Consider the following 19,895-nt stretch of genomic DNA (forward strand, 5'->3'; position numbering starts at 1 on the left):
TGTAATATGTATTGCTAAGTCTCCTTTTATAAACAGACTTGTCAGAATACTGTGCAGAGGCTAAAATTTGACTTGGTCACACATTGACCAGGTGGAAAGACTGCAAGCATAAGCCCTTAAAGAAAAGTTGCTTAATATCTGACTGATTTTAATCTTCTAGGATGTTATTTGCAGTCTTTGAAATGTTTTGCCATTGGACTATCTTTGACTGGATTGGCATGTGATGGCACTGGGGTGGAATGCTAAGGAAATATCTAGACTAAATTCAGAGGTACACCTAGGTAATTTTTGGAGCCTGGACCTAAAGGCCTTTGGAGCCCTTCCCCCACCCCAATTAAGCATCATCATGCTTGGCCGGGCGACCACCTCGGATAGACTAAAGAGGATTTGGGGGCCCCTAGGAGCTGTGGAGGCCCTGGACTTCGGTCCCAAAGTCCAGGGGTAAGAGCACCTCTGACTAAGTTACTCAGCAGTAGTACTCAGGAGTTACTCTAAGGGACTAGTTTTAAGGTTTTATTTATGGTAATTTTAATCTGTTGTATATGATATTTAGGTTTTAATTATTTAAATTATAAACTGCCCTGGGATTTTATATAGGGCAGTACGTACATGTGTTAAATAAATAGTTAGTTTCAATACAGCTACTCAGGAGTAATTTAGTCTGGATCTCAGCCAGTGTCTTCCAAAATGAATCAAATTATTCAGTGAGGTGTTGTTTTTGTTAGGAAATCATTAGGAAGTCAACATGTTTTTCATTTTGCCTTTACTCAGATTTGAGTTCAGTTGTGTTTAGTGAATTCAAGAACAACTTTGGTGTGTATCCACGGAGAAATTAGACACTGCAGTACTCCTTTATTCTGGGTGATTTAACATGCCAAATACAGGTATTTGGGGTACTTCTATTGTGATAGGCATGTTTAAGTACTTCAGTGAGAATTATTTCACAAGAACACTGCATCACCAGAAAAACACCATGCCTTTCTCTAGTAACAGTAGATAAAATGTCTGGTATTTATGAGTATTTTGTTATGAGTATTTATTTTGCGTTCCTCTTTTTTAATTGCACGGAATGAGGCTAAATGTTAAATAGCATATTGGACTTGGCCAGTGAAGCTCACTTGGGAGAAAATGTTAAGGAGTGTAAAGTGATACTGTCTTTATTATCTAATTCGTTTTCTCAGCAATATGAAGTGGATTATGATAAGATGTTTACACTTTCCTTACACCATTTCACAGATGGTGAACTGAGAAAAGGCTCTTAAGATGACTTTCCTTCATCATGGTATCTCCCATGGTATCCTTCTGGGATGTCTCTCTGGGTTGGGACTTGGGGGCATGGTTATACAGTGGCTCCACTCCTACCTCGGGGGTCATACTCAGAAGGTGGTGCTGGGGGATGCTTGTTCCACCCCTTGGCCTTTGGCCTATGGGGTGCCACAGGGATCTGTTCTGTCCCCCATGCTGTTTAACATTTACATGAAACCTCTGGGAGAGGTCATCCATAGGTGTGGGCTGCAGTGCCATCAGTATGCTGATGACACCCAGCTCTACCCATCATTTAACTCAGCAGACACCAGGGAGGCAGTGGATGCTCTAAACCGGGGTTTGGAGGCTGTTCTGGACTGGATGGGGGCAAACAAGTTAAACTTAATCCAGTTAAGATGGAAGTGTTCTGGGCTGGTAGAACTGACCTGAGTAGTAAGGTAAATCTGGTCTTGGATGGGGTCCCACTCCCTCTGAAAGACAAAGTCCGCAGCTTGGGGGTGCTTCTGGACCCAACACTGTCCTTGGAGGCACAGGTGGAAGCAGTGTGCAGAAGTACATTTTACCAGCCACGGCTGGTGTGCCAGCTGTAATCCTACTGGTAGAAGTTGGACCTGACCTCAGTCACTCATGCTTTGGTAATGTCCAGATTGGACTACTGCAATGTGCTCTACGTGGGGCTGTCCTTGAAGATGGTTCGGAAGCTTCAGTTGGTTCAGAATGCTGCCGCAAGGATGCTCGTGGGTGCAAATCGCTTCACAAGTATTACACCCATCCTGTGTCAGCTTCATTGGCTACCAGACTGCTTCTGGGCTAGATTCAAGGTGCTGGTATTGACCTTTAAAGCCCTACACGGCTTGGGGCCATGGTACCTGTCAGACCGCATTTGCCCATATGAACCTGCCAGAGCCCTCCACTCGTCATCTCAGGCCCTGCCACTAACAGAGATCTGATTGGCGTGGACTAGAGACAAGGCCTTTCCGGTTGTGGCCCCTTGGCTTTGGAATGCCCTAACTGAAAAGCTTCGCCATGCTCCCTCTCTCAGTATTTTTAAGAAACAACTAAAACACATCTTTTAAAAGAGGCTTTTTAATGTTGCACCTGTTGTGTATCTCTGGTAGGTTCTTTAGTTTTAGTTTTTATAATTCTTAGTTTTTAGCTTTAAGATTTTAATTTGGAATTTTAAAAGCTAATTTTGATTGTGGTTTTAGCCTGGATTTTTAACTTGTTTAATTTTGTTAATTTTATTAGTCTGATTTTATCTTGTAACTGTTTTATAAATGTTGTGAGCCACCTCAAGCAGTAATGTACTGGAGGGGTGGGGTATAAATGTTTTAAATAAAATAAATCATCACAAAGTGACATTTTCCACCCAGTTGTTGGAAAAGATCATACAAAGGGCCCCAGTGTATTTAGGATCTTTGAGTCAGTCTTGCCTGATAATTGACACTGAATTAATATACTTTAAACAAACAAACAAACAAACAACAACAGTGACTTCACAGTAACTTTGAGATGGAGATGTGATGTGAACCAGTCTTTTGAATGGTTCAGCATGAAGGCAGACAATATTGTTTTAAGGCTGGCCTCCAGTGATAATGTGCATTATGTAGAATATGCACAAACTAATTGTTGGATGTGGGGAGAAAAGAGAGAATAAAGTGGTATGAATTCACGGGGGAGGAGAAACCGATTGCTTTATATTGTATTTTTTCAGACATGCACTGAGCAGTAAAATAGCTTTCGAAGTGTTCTCTTAAACGCACGTTTCCCTTCAGCATGCATTTAATTTTTTGAGACTATCGCTCTCCTCTTCCGTGTTCTAGTTATCGGACTGCCGCGCCGGGGCTCTGCCTTGCTCTGTCAGTAATAAAATGCGCGCCATCCAGGCTCCGCGTGCGTGAGAGAAAGTTGGATAGCATTCCCATACTGGATCCATACGTGTGTATCAAGAAACAAGCCAGGTGTACTCGGACCGCCGCCGCCGGCAAACTGGGAAGGCAAAGCGATGACCGTGCCCTCCTCTTCTTACGACGAGGGGGCCTTGCCATCTCCCCGCCCCCTCGAGGAGGAGCCCCCTCCTTGCCCCGCGACGGCAGGCGGGCGCTGCTCGCAGCTGCTGAGGCCAGCTCCATGCGCGCGAGCTCTTCTGCCCGCCGCCGCCGCCACGTGACGCGCTCACTTTCCCTTGCGAGTTTGACAGGAGTTTCGTCGGGGCTTTTTTTCTCGCAGCTGCGGACAGGAGGGAGCAGCCGCCCCGGTCGCCGCCAGCCCCGCCGCCGTCTCGCCCTGCTCTCGCCTGGACCAGCCCTCCGTCCAAGCCCAGGAGTGGAGAGAAAGCTGTGCTCCGCTCGGCTGCACACGCATCGACCAGCCCCCTTCCAAGCATGTCCGAGCCCAGCGCCCAGACGGCGGGAGCAGCGAGGGACAAGGACCCCCGAAGCCAGGCGGTAGGGCCCCCTTCCTTGCTGGTTTCTCTCATTCTCCCCGCCTTTCCTTCACGCTCTTCCTACCCGTCCCCCTCCGCATTGTTCTCTCAGTCTCTTCCTGGCGCCCCCCGCCCCATCCTCCTCTTCCTCCTCCCCCTTTTTGCTTTCCCTCCTGGCTGACCTGAACTCCCTGCCCTTGTTTCTCTCTCCCTCCCCTTTTGCTTTCCTCACCAGGCCCAGCTGCTTTTGGGGCTGCGTTGGGGCCGCCTGGAGGAGCCCCTGGGATTCATTAAGGTGCTGGAGTGGGTAAGTTTTGCCATCTCGTGCAACTTTCAGGCTCTTCCTATTTCAGTAGCGGGAGAGGGGGGTAACATGACCTGATGCATTGGTGCTGCCCTGGGAATTGGGGAAGTTGCAGAGAGGAAAGGGCCACATGGTTTATTGGAAGTGGGGGGGGTGACTTTTGCCTGAGGAATTGGGGCAGGGTGAAGAAGCAAGCTGGAAAGGAGTGCCCTCTAAGGCAATCCTTGTATGTGCAAGGAGTCTGGATTTATGGACTGGGGTATGTGTTGGAGCTGGCATTAGCAGTGCTCACATTTCACTCCGGCGGGTTTAACCTTTCTGGAGCTCTGATCCTGCACATACCACGTCTTAACTTGTCCCTGAGCTCACAAATTCTCTCTCTCTCTTCTCAGACTTCCCAAGGGGAGATTAGAAGCCCAGGACTTATTTAGTCCCCAGTTTGGAGCCCAAATGTGGAGGGACTAATCTTTAGTGGTTCATTTCCATGAGAACACTCAATTTTTTTCATCATTGGGATGATTAAAGCAATATTTATTGTGAGAAGAGAAAATTAATGAATCTTATTTGGGCCTGAATATAAAATATGGTTCATAAAAGCAAGCAAATCCATATCCTCTCTATAGAAAAAAGTATAGGATCTGTTCTGGGATATTAATCTTATATTATTCTGGTAATATTTATTGTTTTTAGCCAGATTAAATCTTGGCACAATGTTGACATAATCTGCGGTACAACAGCTCTTTAGAGAGGGAGACATTTTTGCAAAAAGCAGATGGCATCCCTTGAGGGACATGTAGTTGATGTCTTTGACTTACAGAGTTGCACAAAGCAGACGAGGGGGTGTGATCTGAGAACATAACTGGGCTGACAGACCCACTTCATATAGTTGTGCAGTCGTTAGATGGGATTATTAGGCTTGAGTGTGGCTGCATTAAAAATATTCGGTAAAATAAAATAATGCAAGCCAGATCCCTGGTATTCCTGAGCACTTTGATTCTCCATGCTGCATTTTTTCAGGGCAGTGATTTTTGTACAGGTGCATCAAGCCCTGCCAGTTGGTCATAGGAACATTGTGAATGAATTGGCTGGCTCCAAGCAATGGGTCATAGGAACAATGCAGCACAAACGACTTAAGATAATGGCACTAGCCATTTGTGAAGCATCATCAGACTGATTATTCCTCTTCAAAAGTGCAGTGTTGTTGCCTTTTTGGTTATCCTGCCCTCCCCACCATTTTGGGCATGTGGCGCATTCACATGTATTTTTCATTGCATTATGTAGCTGTCTACCTAGCTCTCTAGACTGTTGAGAAATGTCAAATCACTTTGGAGTTTTAGCTTACCCTCCTCTTGGTGACATAATGGTTCTATGAATCATTGTTCTGTGAATCAACCCTCTGTGGTTTTCATTTGTGTTCATCTTAAATGGAAAGGCAGAATTCTGCTGGTGGACCTTCTTGGCAAAATGCATGGGGACTGCTAATCCCATAAGACTCTGGGTCTTGAAATGGGTTTTGAGCACTGTGGTGTAAACAGAGCACAGCTTTAACAGAATCAATAACAATGTTTGAATGTTAGTAAAAATAACTACTGAAGAGGAATGGTAAAAGATATAAGTAGTTTCAATTCTTCTGTGCCATGTAAGGACTTGTGCATGTTTTCTTATTATGACTGTGAAAGCATTTGTCATGGTGCATGGCTTGTCTGGGTTACTTGTGGTGGTATTTTGTTTTAACACAGAATTTTCTTGTCTGTGTTTAAAAGCTTTTTCTTGGCTGTATTGGCGTTTGACACATTTGGAAAACTAAAAAAATCTAAGGCCAAGGGCTAGGATCTCTAGTAGAAATTGTATATATATATTCCTAGATGCACTTGCTGTCAGGTCCAGTCCACTCTGCCCTTTGCAATTAATCTTCAGATTTAGCCCTATATTTGGATAGTTAAAATATGTGTCCACACCAAGTCAGCACTTAGGCTGTTATTCCTTTTTATTTTTTTAAGCTTAGTGACATTTTAAATTTGCTCTTTTCTTTTTCCTTGAGAGATAGTGATTGCTTCAGTGGCAGCTTTGGTGCTATCATTAGCTACTAAGTAAATGCAAAACTCCTGGAGTGTAGACAGAATCCTATAGCTCATGTGGGGTGGGGTCAGGTGACGACTGGCTAGTGGAAAGACAGTAGGAAGAGATTTTTGGCATGATGCTGTGTTCCATTTCTGCCAGCAGTGTTGGGTGGCAAGCAGTTGGCTGCTTGCAAATGTCTCTGGACAAGGCTCATTAGATCAGAGCAGTGTGTTTGTCGGGAGATAGGAACAAGTGAGAGCTCTGTACAAAAGAGGTCATGATCCTGCAAAATAGCTGCTACCTTTCGCACTCGTGTGTATCAGTTCTTGTTGCCATTTTTAAAAAGGTTTTTCATTGTAATCAAGCTATTGTGATACTTTATAACCAGCTATGGCCGTGGCACCTGCCTCATGTCCATGTGTCATTCATGTAACTCTCCTCTGGACAGATCAGCCTTTAAAATCTTCAATTGGTATGGTACAAGCAGTGATTTGGGCTAAAGCTTGCACCCCTTGCCTACCGGGCACATTCCAGCATTTAACTGTCAGGAAAAAATCAAAGAGGTGGAGGCGGTATTGTAAGCCATCCGGTCCAGCCCTCTGCTCAAGGCAGGAAATCCAGAGTTAGAGCATCCTCAGCAGATGGGTGCATTGCCAAACTGTTCTTACAGTGAAGAAGTTTCTCTTAGTGTTCAGCTGAAATCTATGCTCCTGTAACTTAAGCCCACTGGATCTAGTCTGCCCCCTGGAGCAGTAGTGAACAAGTCATTGTCCTCTGTGTGTCAGCCTTTCATGTATTTGAGAAGCACTGTCATGTCCCACCTCAAGTCTTCTCTTTTTCAGGATAAGCATACCCAGCAACTTTTCCTCACAGGGCTTCTTTTCTATACCCCTTACCATCTTCATTGCCCTCCTCTGAACCTACCTTTATTTATTTACATCCGCCTTAAATTGCAGTGCCTAGAACTGGATAAATCACTCCAGATAAGGGCTGACTAGTGTGTGGAATAAAATGGAACAATTGCTTCTCATGACTTGAAAGGTGTATGCAGTGATGTACTACCTTTGATCTGCACAAGTGACAGGAAACTAGGATGCTACTGAACTGTTACAGGACCTGTTGTCTTCCTTCCTTCCACTGCTACCCAAGTGCAATTGTGCATGGTGCTGATTTAGGCACCTGGGCTGCAGCTGGCAGCTTCTGCTGCCGCTATGTCACATGTAATGCTGCATCTGTTCAAAGGTAAAGTGTGCCGTCGAGTTGGTGTCAACTCTTGGAGACCACAGAGCCCTGTGGTTGTCTTTGGTAGAATACAAAGGGGTTTACCATTGCCTCCACCTGTGCAGTATGAGCTGATGCCTTCCTATATCACTGCTGCCCGATATAGGTGTTTCTCATAGTCTGGGAAACATACCAGTGGGGATTCGAATCAGCAACCTCTTGCTCCTTAGGCAAGTTACTTCCCTGTTGCACCATTAGGTGGCTTTGCATCAGTTTATGAGGCCTCTTTTCAGTTCTGTGTAGCCTCTGCATGGCACAGCAGCTTATAAGATCACACCCTGCACAGGTTTTTTTGTGCACTGAAGTTGGACCTATTAAGGAAACAAAGGATTTGGATTCCTCCTAGCCTGTCACATCCCACTTAAAAAAAAAAATTCTGAGCCATCATGGTGCCTAGGAAAATCCTTTGTTTATAGAAAACTCTTGATATGGATGTATTGGTTGACTCACAACTGAGGATTTTAAGGCAGAATACACATTCCATTCTCTCACTGTCATTATGTAAATCTTAAATTTGTTTGCTCTCATAATGTGCAAAGTTTATATAGCAGTGATGATACTCAATACAATGATACTAGATTGAAGTCCAAGACTGGCACTGTACCATCTGTTCTTATGTACATGAGTCTTGAGTTCTTGCAGTTTTTACTGGGCCTCTCTGATTTCAAATGCATGCTTATTTCTTACTCAGTATGATGTGCTAAATTGGAGTAACTCTAATTTAGGGAGACTATCAGTTTCAGACATTTATTTGGGATACAGTGGCTTTTGCTCCTGGATTGATTGACTGTGAAAAGAACCTTTTAGGAGGTTCTTTTCACAGGGACTAAAGACAGTGGAGAGAAAAAAGAAATGTTTTCTCACCTTTAGTTGGTGGTCTTCATAGAATACAAACCATTTTTTGTGTCTGGCACTAATTGACCTCTTTCAGTGTTCTTGCCAGAAAATCAAAGAACTGAGTGAACTCAGTTCACATTTGCTTTCAGACAGTAGTGATTCTGTCTAAAGGTCCTATCTGTGGTTCCAGTTTGACTTTTCTCTCATGGTAGAGAGTTAGTCAGTAGCCTGGAAGTGACCTCTGAGAAGGCTGGCCTCCACATCTAGAAAACCCTAGATGGCAAGGCTTCTCTCTCTTGCCATTTTTCATTTTATTTGGAGTATTTTATTATTATTTAAAATAGTGCACCAGGGAAAAGGGTTGCACTGTTGTTTTGGAAGCAGTCTGCCAGATGATTTGCACATCACTTGACACTGATATTGCACTGTGACACTTATTTGTTTGCAAACTGATTTTATCAACACAATGCCATTATGATTCCCAAGGTAACTCTTGATTTTTCTGGATTGTTGCCTGCAGTTTCTGACGTGGCCATGGGCAGTTCATAATGGTTGGTGTGGCCATATGTATTGTCTTGCATGGAGTGTCTGGCTGCAGTTTGACTATTGCTGTCTAGAGCTCTTTTGGTTCTAAACGCCTTTGCTTTTTTCTCCAGCTGTTTGCCATTTTTGCCTTTGGAGCCTGTGGTTCTTTCAGTGCAGAAACAGGGGCTACTGTGAAATGCAATGAAGACCCTAAAGATACAACTGCTCTTACTGTGCAGTTTGGATACCCTTTCAGGTAAAAGAATCTCACTGAGTGCCAACTTAGAATATATTTTGTGTAGATGGAAAATGTAGCTATTTGTTAATTTAGTAGGGAAAATTAGGACAGTTCTGTTTTAACTCTTTATTGGGCCTGTGTTTGACAAGGCTCCCTCTAAATTTCTTAAAACAAAACTTTTTAAATGCTATACGATTCAACTTGATATGTTCATTAGTGCGGGCTATTTTTCAACGTATTCCTATAGGATTACTCTGCAGGAAACAACATAAGAGCTCTGCTGGCCAACCAGAAGCCAGAACTTTTTTTTTGGTTGAAAAGTTGTATTTTAATAATAATTAGCTCCTTGCAAGTTAGAATGGGTGGTATTTCAAAATTAGCCATTTAGGCCCTCAGACGGAAGAGCAGCTGTAGTGCTGTGGCCAAGTCATGAAAAGTGTAGAACTGTGTGCAGGAGAACCTTATTACTCACAGGGGTTCCTTTCCTCAGCTACTACTGCGAGGAATGGAACCGTGAGTAACGAGGGGTTAGGTTCCAGGGTGGAGGGAAAAAGCAGAAAATGCCCCCAAACTGCCCCAGACTTATTATAGTGTGCTCTGAGGGTCCCCCATGTGCCCATGAATGCTCTCCAATGGACAAAATGGCCCTCCAAACCACAGAAAATCATGGAAAAAATGCCATCCACCCCCACCCCAGGAAATGACCAACCAAATGGCTCCTCCTGTATCCTCCTCTTACCTCAAGACAAAATGGCAGCTCGGAAGTTACCTCCGAGGTCACTTCCGGCCCTCTAGGACCCATGGATACATGGGTTTCAACCCATTAGTATCTGTGGGTACTGGAAGGAACAGGTGTCTATTAAATATCCACTGATATGTGGAACCATGAATAATGAGGTCCTCTTGTGCTTCACAATAAAAGCACAAAATCAGTTATACATGAGAGTACCTTATAAAGCTCAAATTAAGATAGACACTGAACTGAGTGAGACTTATTTTCAAAAATGTTAAGGCAACTTACTCATGAAAATATTAAGAATGCCTCATCTTAATTTAAGCCTGAGTTCTGTAGAATATATTTTCCTTCATTTTTTGTGTGTGTGGGCTTCAATTTTCTTTGTCAGCTGACAGCCTCCTTTCCTTCCTCCTTACCCAGAGACATCAGTACCTCCCAGACTGTTCCTTCTGCCCCCAGCTTCTTTTCCTTTCATCGGGAACTCTTTAAGGCAAGGCGGCACAACTCTGACCCTCTAGTATAGTCTTGTTAAACTATAACTCCCATCATCCCTGACCATTGGCCACTGTGGCTGGGGTTGATGGGAACTGTAGTTGAACAACAGCTGGAGGGTCAAAGTTGTACAGCCCTGCTTTAAAGGAAACATCATTTTCTCCAGCTTGTCCAGATATAGCTATTTTAAATGGAAAGGTTCTTGGCATCCCAAACAGCTTTGCAGCAGTGGTATCAGTAGCCTGAAGGGAATTAGGATTCTGTTGCCAGTGAGGATGCCTCCCTTTCCAATACAACAGCCTCTCCTGGGCAATTCTATATTCCTTAAACTTTTGTTTCTACAAGGAGTCCTAATTGTTCTTGTCCTGAGTTTAATCCACCACCACCCCCAGCCACCTTCCTTGGCTTGAATGCATTGTATTGTGTGTTAAATGATACTTTTGTAAGTCAATAGGATAAGGGGGTTTGCTTAATTTAGGAATGAAAGGCAATTTAAGAACAATATAAATTTAACATGGTTAAAAAGGGTAATAATGCCCCCCACCAAGGGCACTTCCTGGGAAATTCAGCAAGTGTCAACTGAATTGGTGCACCTGACATGCAAGCAGTCCCTAAAGTGATCACTGCTGGCCAGAATGACAGTCTGGGGTCTGGCACAACTGTGCCATTTGTGATCATTTACACTGATCTAAACCAGAGATTATTGCACAGTGGTTCTAGCACAGAAATTAATTGACATCTCGCCACCTTACTTTCAGAACATTGTCAGTTGTGTAAAGAGGGAAGGTGCTTTCTGGACAAAAACACACTCATGAACTCTAAACACTGTGTGATTTGCTATGGAGGAAAGTGGAGGATGTCTTTCACTACAAATTTAAAAGCAACAGCTGACTTAACATATCTATCTGTTGTGAATCACATGAACAGGTCTAATACATTAGAAGTTTCTTCTTGCCGCTCCTCTTCTTTCCCTCCCCCAGTATTTATGTTATCTGCTAAGTTGTAGTTCAGGTGGTGGTTGGGTTTCAGATAATCACAGTATATTACAGACAAAAGTTTGCAACTTTCAGCATTTGCCACTGCCAAGAGCAAGAGGCTGGATTAATTTTTGGGTAGTGTTCCTAGGTTCTTCTGCCCTAACCCCAAATCCCACAACCCTAACCCCACAGTTACCTTTACTGTAGAGCAAGAAAGCAACAATAGCAAAAGCCTTGTTGTTAGGGATCCACCATAAGACTTGTATGATTAGAAATGAAATCAATCCTATGTTCAGTGTATGAAAGATTTGAAAGTGGCTATATCAGTGCATCTTTGCCTCCCTGCCAACATCTGATAGCTATAAATAGAGGCACGTCTGTGAAGTCTATTGAAATGCCTTTGATAAGGAAGAGAACAAATTGGGAGGGGTGGTTGTGGTGCTGGCACTGTTGGCACAGAGCAAAATATCTAGTGAATATCCTCTTGAAACAATGAATAATTGTATATGGGCTGAGAAGCACTTTAGAAGATCTTTTCTTTCATGGATTCTGCTCCTCTTGTTTCTTGCTAGATTATTTAAGGGGGATATACAGATGATATATGTCTTGGCAGATCGATTTACCCTGCTGGTCATGTCTTAGTTGTAGGAAACCCTGTATTCAAACTGGAATTGTTTTCTGGACAAACCCCTAGATTCCTGCCTTATATGCTGCTCTGTGAGCTTAGTGAATATCTTATATTTTTTTCAGGAAGCATGTCTTCAGTATACAACTAAAAAAATGCTATGGAAACAGAATTTGAAACATTTAGCTGTTCTCTGTTAAAGCCATATCGCTTTTGCATTTTGCAAGGGAAATTTCATCTGCTCCCCCTCCCCTGCTAAATTCTCAAGTGGTTTCAGTGGTTTCCAGTTTGATCAGTAGTACAGTTTCACATAACATGCAAACGAATTGATCCAGCACACCTAGGTAAATTGGTGTTCTGATTCCTATGTGTTGGAACCACTTCTGGCAATCAGGGGAGATAAACCTTTTGATTTTAATTTCAGTAGAACCACAGTTTTATGTTGGAAGCTGTTGCCAGGGGCTTAAGCTGCAGAACGTCTAACTGTAATATCAGCCTGGTTCAAAGAGCATGGGTGGGAAGTGGCTGAAGGCTATTTATGTAGGGAGAACCACTGGTATTATGCAACCTGAAAGAAGATAGGTGGAGAGCTCTGATAACTCTTCATGGTGATCAAAAATTATGTTCATACAGCTAACATATTCGTTTGGAGTTCTGTGAGAGTGTCAATAGGCATGTGGATAAAGGTGATCTGGTTGACAAAGTATACTTGGACTTCCAAAAAAGTTTTTGATAAAGTTCCCCACCAAAGGCTTTTGAGTAAACTTAGCAGTCATGGAATAAGGGGACAAGTACATGTGTGGATTAGTAACTGGATGAATGAAAGGAATCAGAGGGTAGGTATAAATGAAGAGTTTTCACAATGGAGGGAAGTAAGAAGTGGGGTCCCCCAGGGATCTGTACTGGGACCGGTGCTCTTTAACTTGTTCATAAGCAATCTAGACGTTGGAGTGACCAGCGAAGTGGCCAAATTTGCAGATGACACTAAACTATTTAGGATAGTGAAATCCACAATGGATTGTGAGGAACTCCAAAAATATTTCTCCAAACTGGGGGACTGAGCAACAAAATGGCAAATGCGGTTCAGTGTTGGCAAGTGTAAAGTGATGCACATTGGGACGAAAAACCCCAATTTCAAGTATACATTGATGGGATCTGAGCTGTCGGTGACTGACCTAGAGAAGGATCTTGTGGTCATGGTGGACAGCTTGTTGAAAGTGTCAACTCAATGTGTGGCAGCTGTGAAAAAGGCCAATTCCATGTTAGGGATCATTAGGAAGGGGATTGAAAATAAAACTGCTAATATTATAATGCCCTTTATACCTATATGGCCGCACCATCTGGAGTACTGTCATGTACAGCTTTTGTCATCGTAACTTAAGAAGGATATTATAGAACCAGAAAAGGTGCAGAAGAGGACAGCCAAGATGATCAGGGGCCTGGAGCACCATCCATACGAGCCTAGGCTACAGCATCTGGGGCTCTTTACCTTGGAAAAGAGGCAACTAAGGGGAGATATGATCAAAGTGTTTAAAATTATGCATGGAGTGGAGAGAGTGGACAGAGGAAAATTTTTCTCCCTCTCTCACAACACTAGAACCAGGGGTCACCCCATGAAACTGAAGGTTTGGAAATGTAGGACTGACAAGAGGAAGTGCTTTTTCACACAGTGCAGAATTAATCTATGGAATTCTTTGCCATGGGATGTGGTGATGGATGGCTTTAAAAGGGACTTAGACAGATTCATGGTGGACAGGTCTATCAATGGCTACTAGTCTGGTGGCTGTGGGACACCTCCAGCTTTAGAGGCATGATGCATCTCAATACCAGTTGCAGGGGAGCAACAGCAGGAAAGAGGGCATGCACATACCTCTTGCCTGTGGACTCCCCAGAGGCATCTGGTGGGCCACTGTGTGAAACTGGATGCTGGACTAGATGGGCCTTTTGTCTGATCCAGCAGGGCTGTTCTTATGTTCTTATATCCAATTTCTGGTGTCTACACAATATATTTTGCTTTTTTTTGCTGAGGAATTCTTCCATTTGTTATATTTGTTGGGCTCAGACTCCATATCAAGTCAATTTTCTCAATAATATGAAAACTGCAATTGTGTGCAACAGCATTGTCGTTGCTTTGGGGAAGCTAGCAGTATAAGGTGACACACACACCCCCCCCTTAGTATGTGGTAGCTGCCTGAGCATTCTCTGTAAGTTGCCAGAAAGGAGTTGCCCATCATGAACTCTTCCATTTGCTGGCAGTCTTGATAGGAAGTTTGTCAAATACCATGGCTGTGGGAGGACTTAAAGAAACCTAGCCTTCCTGTGTTCCAAAGCTGAAGTTCCGACACGAACAAAAGAGTATGCTGTTTTTCCATCTTTCAGGAAAAGGACTAATGCAAGCAATGTACAAGTGTTTGTTCCACATGTACATTGTTTAAAAGTTATCTAATTCCCAAAGAGGGTGGGTTCTTGAGGGTAAGAGTGAGATGTGCTATTCTAGCAGGCTGGATTAGTCTGTCACTAGCCTCTGAGCTGTGTGTGTTCTTGAGGTAAGCAGAACCCAACTGTGCCCTTTTGAATATGTAGAGTGACAAGAATCTATCTTGTAAAGTTTGGAGATGGACTATAGTAGTGTTGTTTGTTTGTTTGTTTTTAAATTGCTTTGGGTGAATACACTCAGTCTACTCTCATTTCCAGTAAGTAAGTTTTGCATGGGTTTGTTATGTGTTTAAAATCTGCAAAACCCCTTTGACCTATAGTGAGTGTGAAAAGTATGTGAGTGTATACACCATATGGGGCAATGCCTCTCTCAAACTACTCTCAGCTCCTTTGCACTATTGTCTGTCTCCAGCCTCATTCCCACTTGTCAGAAATTCCCCTGTGCTGGATATTTAACTTATGCTAAACATGTTTCCCTCCTTCTCTTTTCTGTCTTGGCCAGGTTGTACAAGGTTCCATTTGATATGCCAGACTGTGTTAAAGACTCTACTGAGAAAAGGACGCTGCATCTCATGGGAGACTTTTCAGCACCTGCTGAGTTCTTTGTGACCTTGGGTGTCTTTTCTTTCCTGTATACCATGGCAGCTCTTGCAGTCTATCTACGATTTCACTCCCTTTATAAAGAAAACAAGAGGCTACCTTTTGCGGTAAGATTTCAGTTTGGTTAGCTCTTTGATGAAAGGCCCAATACCCAAAGAGCCAGATATTAGTGCCTCTGGGACTAGAGATAGCTTTTTATCCATATGGGAAGTGCACTCTTTCATATTCTGCCCCCTACATCCTGTTTGCCCTTTGGGTGCTGTCACACCATGGATCAGCTCACAAACCAGATTATGTGCTGAGTGGATCTGGGCTCTGTTTGACACATGGTGAGTCTTGCCCTGCAGCACTGTGACCTGACAAGCTGCATCTGCTGAAATTTTCACTTCTACACATTGTTAAAGATATATAGTATTTTGATACTCTGGCTACCCTTCATCTAGGATAAAATATCTGGGCTTCATTACAAGGAGGAATGCTTCTGTTTTAGGCAGCAAAGCTAGTTGGTATTTAGGATGTATGTAGCCTCTTGAACTGTGATGAGTAAGTTGTGGCTTCTACCAAAGCATATTGTGGGGCTGTGTTAAAACTAGATATGGATATTTTGCAGCTTTTAAACCACCATTTAAAGGACCAGAGAGATGAGATGGACAATCATTGCATTTTGGCCGATGACTGAGGATGGGCCAGCATCCAGAATCCTCAGTGCTTATTATGGGACGATTAGGAGGAACAGTTATGGTCTGAGACTGAGCTATTATGGTCTTGTCTGTCTGTCTTCCCCCCAGGACTTCTGTGTGACCATCTCGTTTACCTTTTTCTGGCTAGTGGCATTTTCAGCTTGGGGAAAGGGCCTGTCAGATGTGAAAGGGGCCACACGGCCTTCGAGTCTCATTGCTGCTATGTCAGTGTGTCAACTCAAAACTGCTGTGTGCAACGCTGGGGCCACACCTTCTATGGGTCTGGCCAACATCTCTGTGGTAAGAGTTGTCTGGGGAGGAAGACTGTGTAGCTCTGGGAAGAAAGTTGTGGACATCAGCTGCATTGGGCCAGATGTGGTGTAACTTCAATAGAGCTCAGCCTGATACCAGAGATGTGTGCAAGCTTTTAAGCTTCACAGAGCTCTTCAGGCAGAGCAAAATGATCAAAGTAACTTCAAAATTATAACGCTAAAGATGGTGACGCAGGCACTGTCTCTTCAAGTAAACAATGTCTGCTTCATATGCTTGCCACCACAACAGCTGCTACTAACAGAAAGCTGACAATGTGACTGTTGTTCCTAAGTGCACCTTCAAAAAAGAACAACTTTTTAATTTGTTCTCCAGTGACTAACTGTCCACTTGCATTGAGTGGAAAGGACCTGATTCTTTTCATGCCAAGCATCTTCCAGTTTTCTAGAGGATTGGTGGCAATCTATAACTGCATATGTACTACTACCCAGCAACTGCTGTGTCTAAGCTGCATACATAAGGGAATATGGCAGCTTTTATAATATGTGTAGTGCTACATATTTAGTAGACCTGACTACAAACTTCAGCCATTGGAGAATGGACACACAAGGCTTCTTTTCAAGATTTTATTCTATTATTATGGATTAATTGATTTAAAATAACAATCAACCTCAAGTATGTCCTCACAATTGCAAATATGGATGAGAATTGTTACTGCACACAAACGTGCATTGAAAATTGGTGGAACTATGCTCCTTTATCTCTCTCTTTTTTTTTAAGCACCGTACTGATGGCTTGAACAAAGAACAGTTAAATAGCATTAAGGGGAAACTTGACTGATCGTATGTTGACTTTGGTTACATGCATACTCTACTGAGAGATCTTGACTGTACATATTTTTATTAACTATGTGCTTCTTTTTTTCTTTCTCAGCTGTTTGGTTTTGTCAACTTTATACTGTGGGCTGGAAACTGCTGGTTTGTTTTTAAAGAGACCCCTTGGCATGCACAGACCACCAACAAGGAAAGCTCTGCTGAACAAGGAGCTGTTGATAAGCAATAAGGAACCTCCCCCCTGAAGCTGCCTCCTTCCAGCACCAAGAACAGACAATGTCTTATCTCACATGCTCATCCCATTTTACAGCAGCATAGGAATATGCCTTTTCTGCTGCTGTTTGTCGTCCTGGCTTCCTTCCATGACCGATATGGGATGCCTTCCTCTGAATGAAATCGGAGGTCCTTGATATACAGACTATAACTTTCTCTCTCTCTCTCTCTCTCTTTTTCTTTTGTATAAATGTATGGTATCATACATAGTAATTTTGGCTACCAGTCCTAGGCTGTGACTTTTGTTTCTTCACAGCTACTTTTGACCCATTTAAAGAAACGTAGCAGGGTGGGATAAAGAGCATAGAGAGAACTAAGACACTAGTGCCACAGAACCTGGGGCATCTAGGCACTTTTGAGAAAAAGTACACCTACTCTGCAACCATAATGAAAGCAGAACCAGCAATGTTCCATCTGGCTTAGTAAAAAGAAGGGAGAAAATGCAGGGAATATTTTTATATTGGTACACTTGGAGGGAGGTGTTGAGTTTGAGTGTGTGGAACATCTCTCTGCTTTCCTTAAACTTAATTGGATTAATGTTTAAGAAGGCTAGTTCACCCTTGCACAGCAAAGATCTGATGGCCCTTTCTTTCATCTCTGGTTACACACAGATGTACATTGTATCCATGTTGAGCCATGAGTGCTGACTTCCTCTGTTTCTCTGTGCTGTGTCTTCCTTATGCATACCATGGAGGCAAACATTTCATTACACAGAAGTAGCATTGGTGGAGTTGTTTGTGATGGAAACCCCAAACCACCTGTTCCAGTGTCTTCCTGTGTTTATTTTTTGTTTTTAATACAGCACAACCTGTGTTCCTTCTAAGCACCTAGGATAGTTGATTATAACGCTTGAGTCCAAGAGCTCTAGGGCATTCATTTTCTCATTGACAAACATGCAGGTAAGATGGAAGTTTGTACAACTTGTTAAGTTATTGAGAATTGTTGTGGCTAGTGACCTTGGGACTGGCCCTTAAACCCACTGGTAATAGAGCCTTGTTGTCACTGAACTCATGTATACCACTATTGCCTGCCACCATCACCTTTAACTCCACTTCATCAGTAGAGAGCTGGATATAGAATGAACAATTTGTTGGAGACTTGAGGCATCCCAGGCCTCTAAGTGAACATCAAAATTGTTTAGGACGTTTCACAATCTCTAGATGTCCCTCTGACAGAGGATGGGACCATCAGAGCATACGGTTTAGGACACTATTAAATCTGTCCTCTTTCCCTGTGCCTTTTAAATCATAGGGACAACTCGCTATTGCACATATGAAGCAGGTTATTTGTGGGAGGGGGGCTGTGTTCCTGTCACTTGTTTATTTCTGCTGATCATCCCATTGACACAAACGGGGCTGGAGCCTATCCTAGAGTCTGCTCCTAGCTCTTCTTATGCCCATGTTTTGAAACCAGCATAAATAGAGAAGAAGCTTCTAGGGCACCCCCAAATCCCTAAATCTCTGTGCTTCTATATGTCTAATTTTGGATGGGAAAATTGCTTGGTGGGTGGGGGGACATGCAGTGGGATGGGGTGTCATTCCTTTTTCTGCTAGATTAAACCTTTCACAACAGACCTTGTCTGGTTTTAGTTTTCCTCTTATTTCCCTCTTCTCTTCCTCTCCACACTGGGAGAGAGGAATTGTCTCTTGCAGAAGGAGAAACGTTAATGGTGCTTCATTAGCTGTGGGACCTTTATGTTGAGCAAAAAAAAGTTTGTGTGTGTGTGTGTGTGTGTGTGTGTGTGTGTGTGTGTGAGTGAACATCCCTCTTTTTCCCTAGCTTGAGTATTGCAATCACTCCTACCTCTGCATCATAGAACAGCAGCCTTTATGGAATCCCATGGCATCTCTGTAGTGAAACCACAGACTGAATCAGACAGTCATCCCTGTGGTGCTGCAGTGTCCAATTTCCTACAACATAAGGGCTGGTATACTACAACAAGAAAACTGGCCAGTTAGTTACAGGGATGTTTCTCTCAAGTTTCCAGTCCAACTGTCTTTTAGGAGGACTTTTACCAGGATCTTTAACAACCAATTTTTCTGGCCACAAAATACTCCAAAATGGTGGAGACTCAGGAAGCAACTTCTCACGTGTTAGTGTGTTCCATGATTACCCATTGCGGGGAGTGCTAGAATATTTCTCTAAAGCACTTCATAGTACAGACAATGAAAACCTGAGAAAGTAAATTAACTCTCCATGTCTTTCTGTCTTGGAGATGTTAATGTTCCATCTTTTATACATGCCTGATTCTTTCTTCTGTATCTTATAGGGATAGCTGCTAATTTTGTAAAGATTTGTCTAAGGTCCTCAGCTAGTACTGTCACTATACCAGCTTAGGATCTGACCTTTGTGTGTAATCCATGGGTGCAGATTGAGCAATGGTGCTTTAAATTGTGGCAGAGTTCTTTGTAAACTGGTGCTAGAAGCAGGAATAAATGGGGATGGGGGTGTTTGTCATCCAGCCAGCATTAATGGTTCTTGAAAAAGGAAATGGTAACTGTATACCATTGGGCATGCTGCAGGGTTTGCAAATCCCTTCTCACATGGCTCAAGTTCTTGCAAGTTTGAGTGTGTCTGCATTTGTTTGAAATGAGAGAGATAATGTATAGTGTGGCCTAATAGCATTAAAGTTGGCACTTTCCCTATGCACAGCACAGAAGAAGGCTGTTGGGTGGAGCTGAACAGGCAACAGGTGCAGGATGCAGCTTTGTGGGTTTTCTGCTTTTTGGATATACTCATTGCAATGAAACCACAGTCATCCTGCATGACTCAGATATCGAGCTGCATATTAGGCATGAGGGCAGTGCTGCTATTGACACAAGCCACCTCCTGTGATGGAGCCCCACTGACATAAAGCAGATGATTGGGGACCAGCAGAAATTGAATTAGAAAGAAGGGCAAGGGCCAACTTCAGCTTGTATTAGTTTGCATTTTCCTGTAGATCACAAAGCTATATTTTTGGCGGGGTTGTTTTTGCACCTGGGGTGGGTGGGTAAGAGGAGGTTCCAGGCCTGACATCTGTACAGGTGCTCAGTG

At 43.2% G+C, this 19,895-nt stretch overlaps 1 protein-coding gene across 2 annotated transcripts in view; it reads left to right on the forward strand.

Moving 5' to 3' along the window:
* The window catches only part of SYPL2 (synaptophysin like 2), a 29,082-nt gene extending 10,650 nt beyond the window's left edge, over nucleotides 1-18,432 (forward strand). Inside the window, exons 2-7 of one of the 2 annotated variants that reach the window (XM_053251077.1) lie at nucleotides 3,496-3,713; nucleotides 3,927-3,998; nucleotides 8,831-8,955; nucleotides 14,706-14,910; nucleotides 15,592-15,783; nucleotides 16,687-18,432. In XM_053251077.1, coding sequence (XP_053107052.1) covers nucleotides 3,496-3,713; nucleotides 3,927-3,998; nucleotides 8,831-8,955; nucleotides 14,706-14,910; nucleotides 15,592-15,783; nucleotides 16,687-16,815 — 941 coding nt within the window. In that variant the 3' untranslated portion in view covers nucleotides 16,816-18,432. The remainder of the gene's footprint in view (nucleotides 1-3,495; nucleotides 3,714-3,926; nucleotides 3,999-8,830; nucleotides 8,956-14,705; nucleotides 14,911-15,591; nucleotides 15,784-16,686) is intronic. The other variant, XM_053251079.1, reaches the window with a different exon arrangement.
* The last annotated feature ends 1,463 nt before the right edge of the window (nucleotides 18,433-19,895 follow it).

The sequence above is a fragment of the Hemicordylus capensis genome, chromosome 4 (genome assembly GCF_027244095.1).
Source record: "Hemicordylus capensis ecotype Gifberg chromosome 4, rHemCap1.1.pri, whole genome shotgun sequence".
Classification (NCBI taxonomy): Eukaryota; Metazoa; Chordata; class Lepidosauria; order Squamata; family Cordylidae; genus Hemicordylus; species Hemicordylus capensis.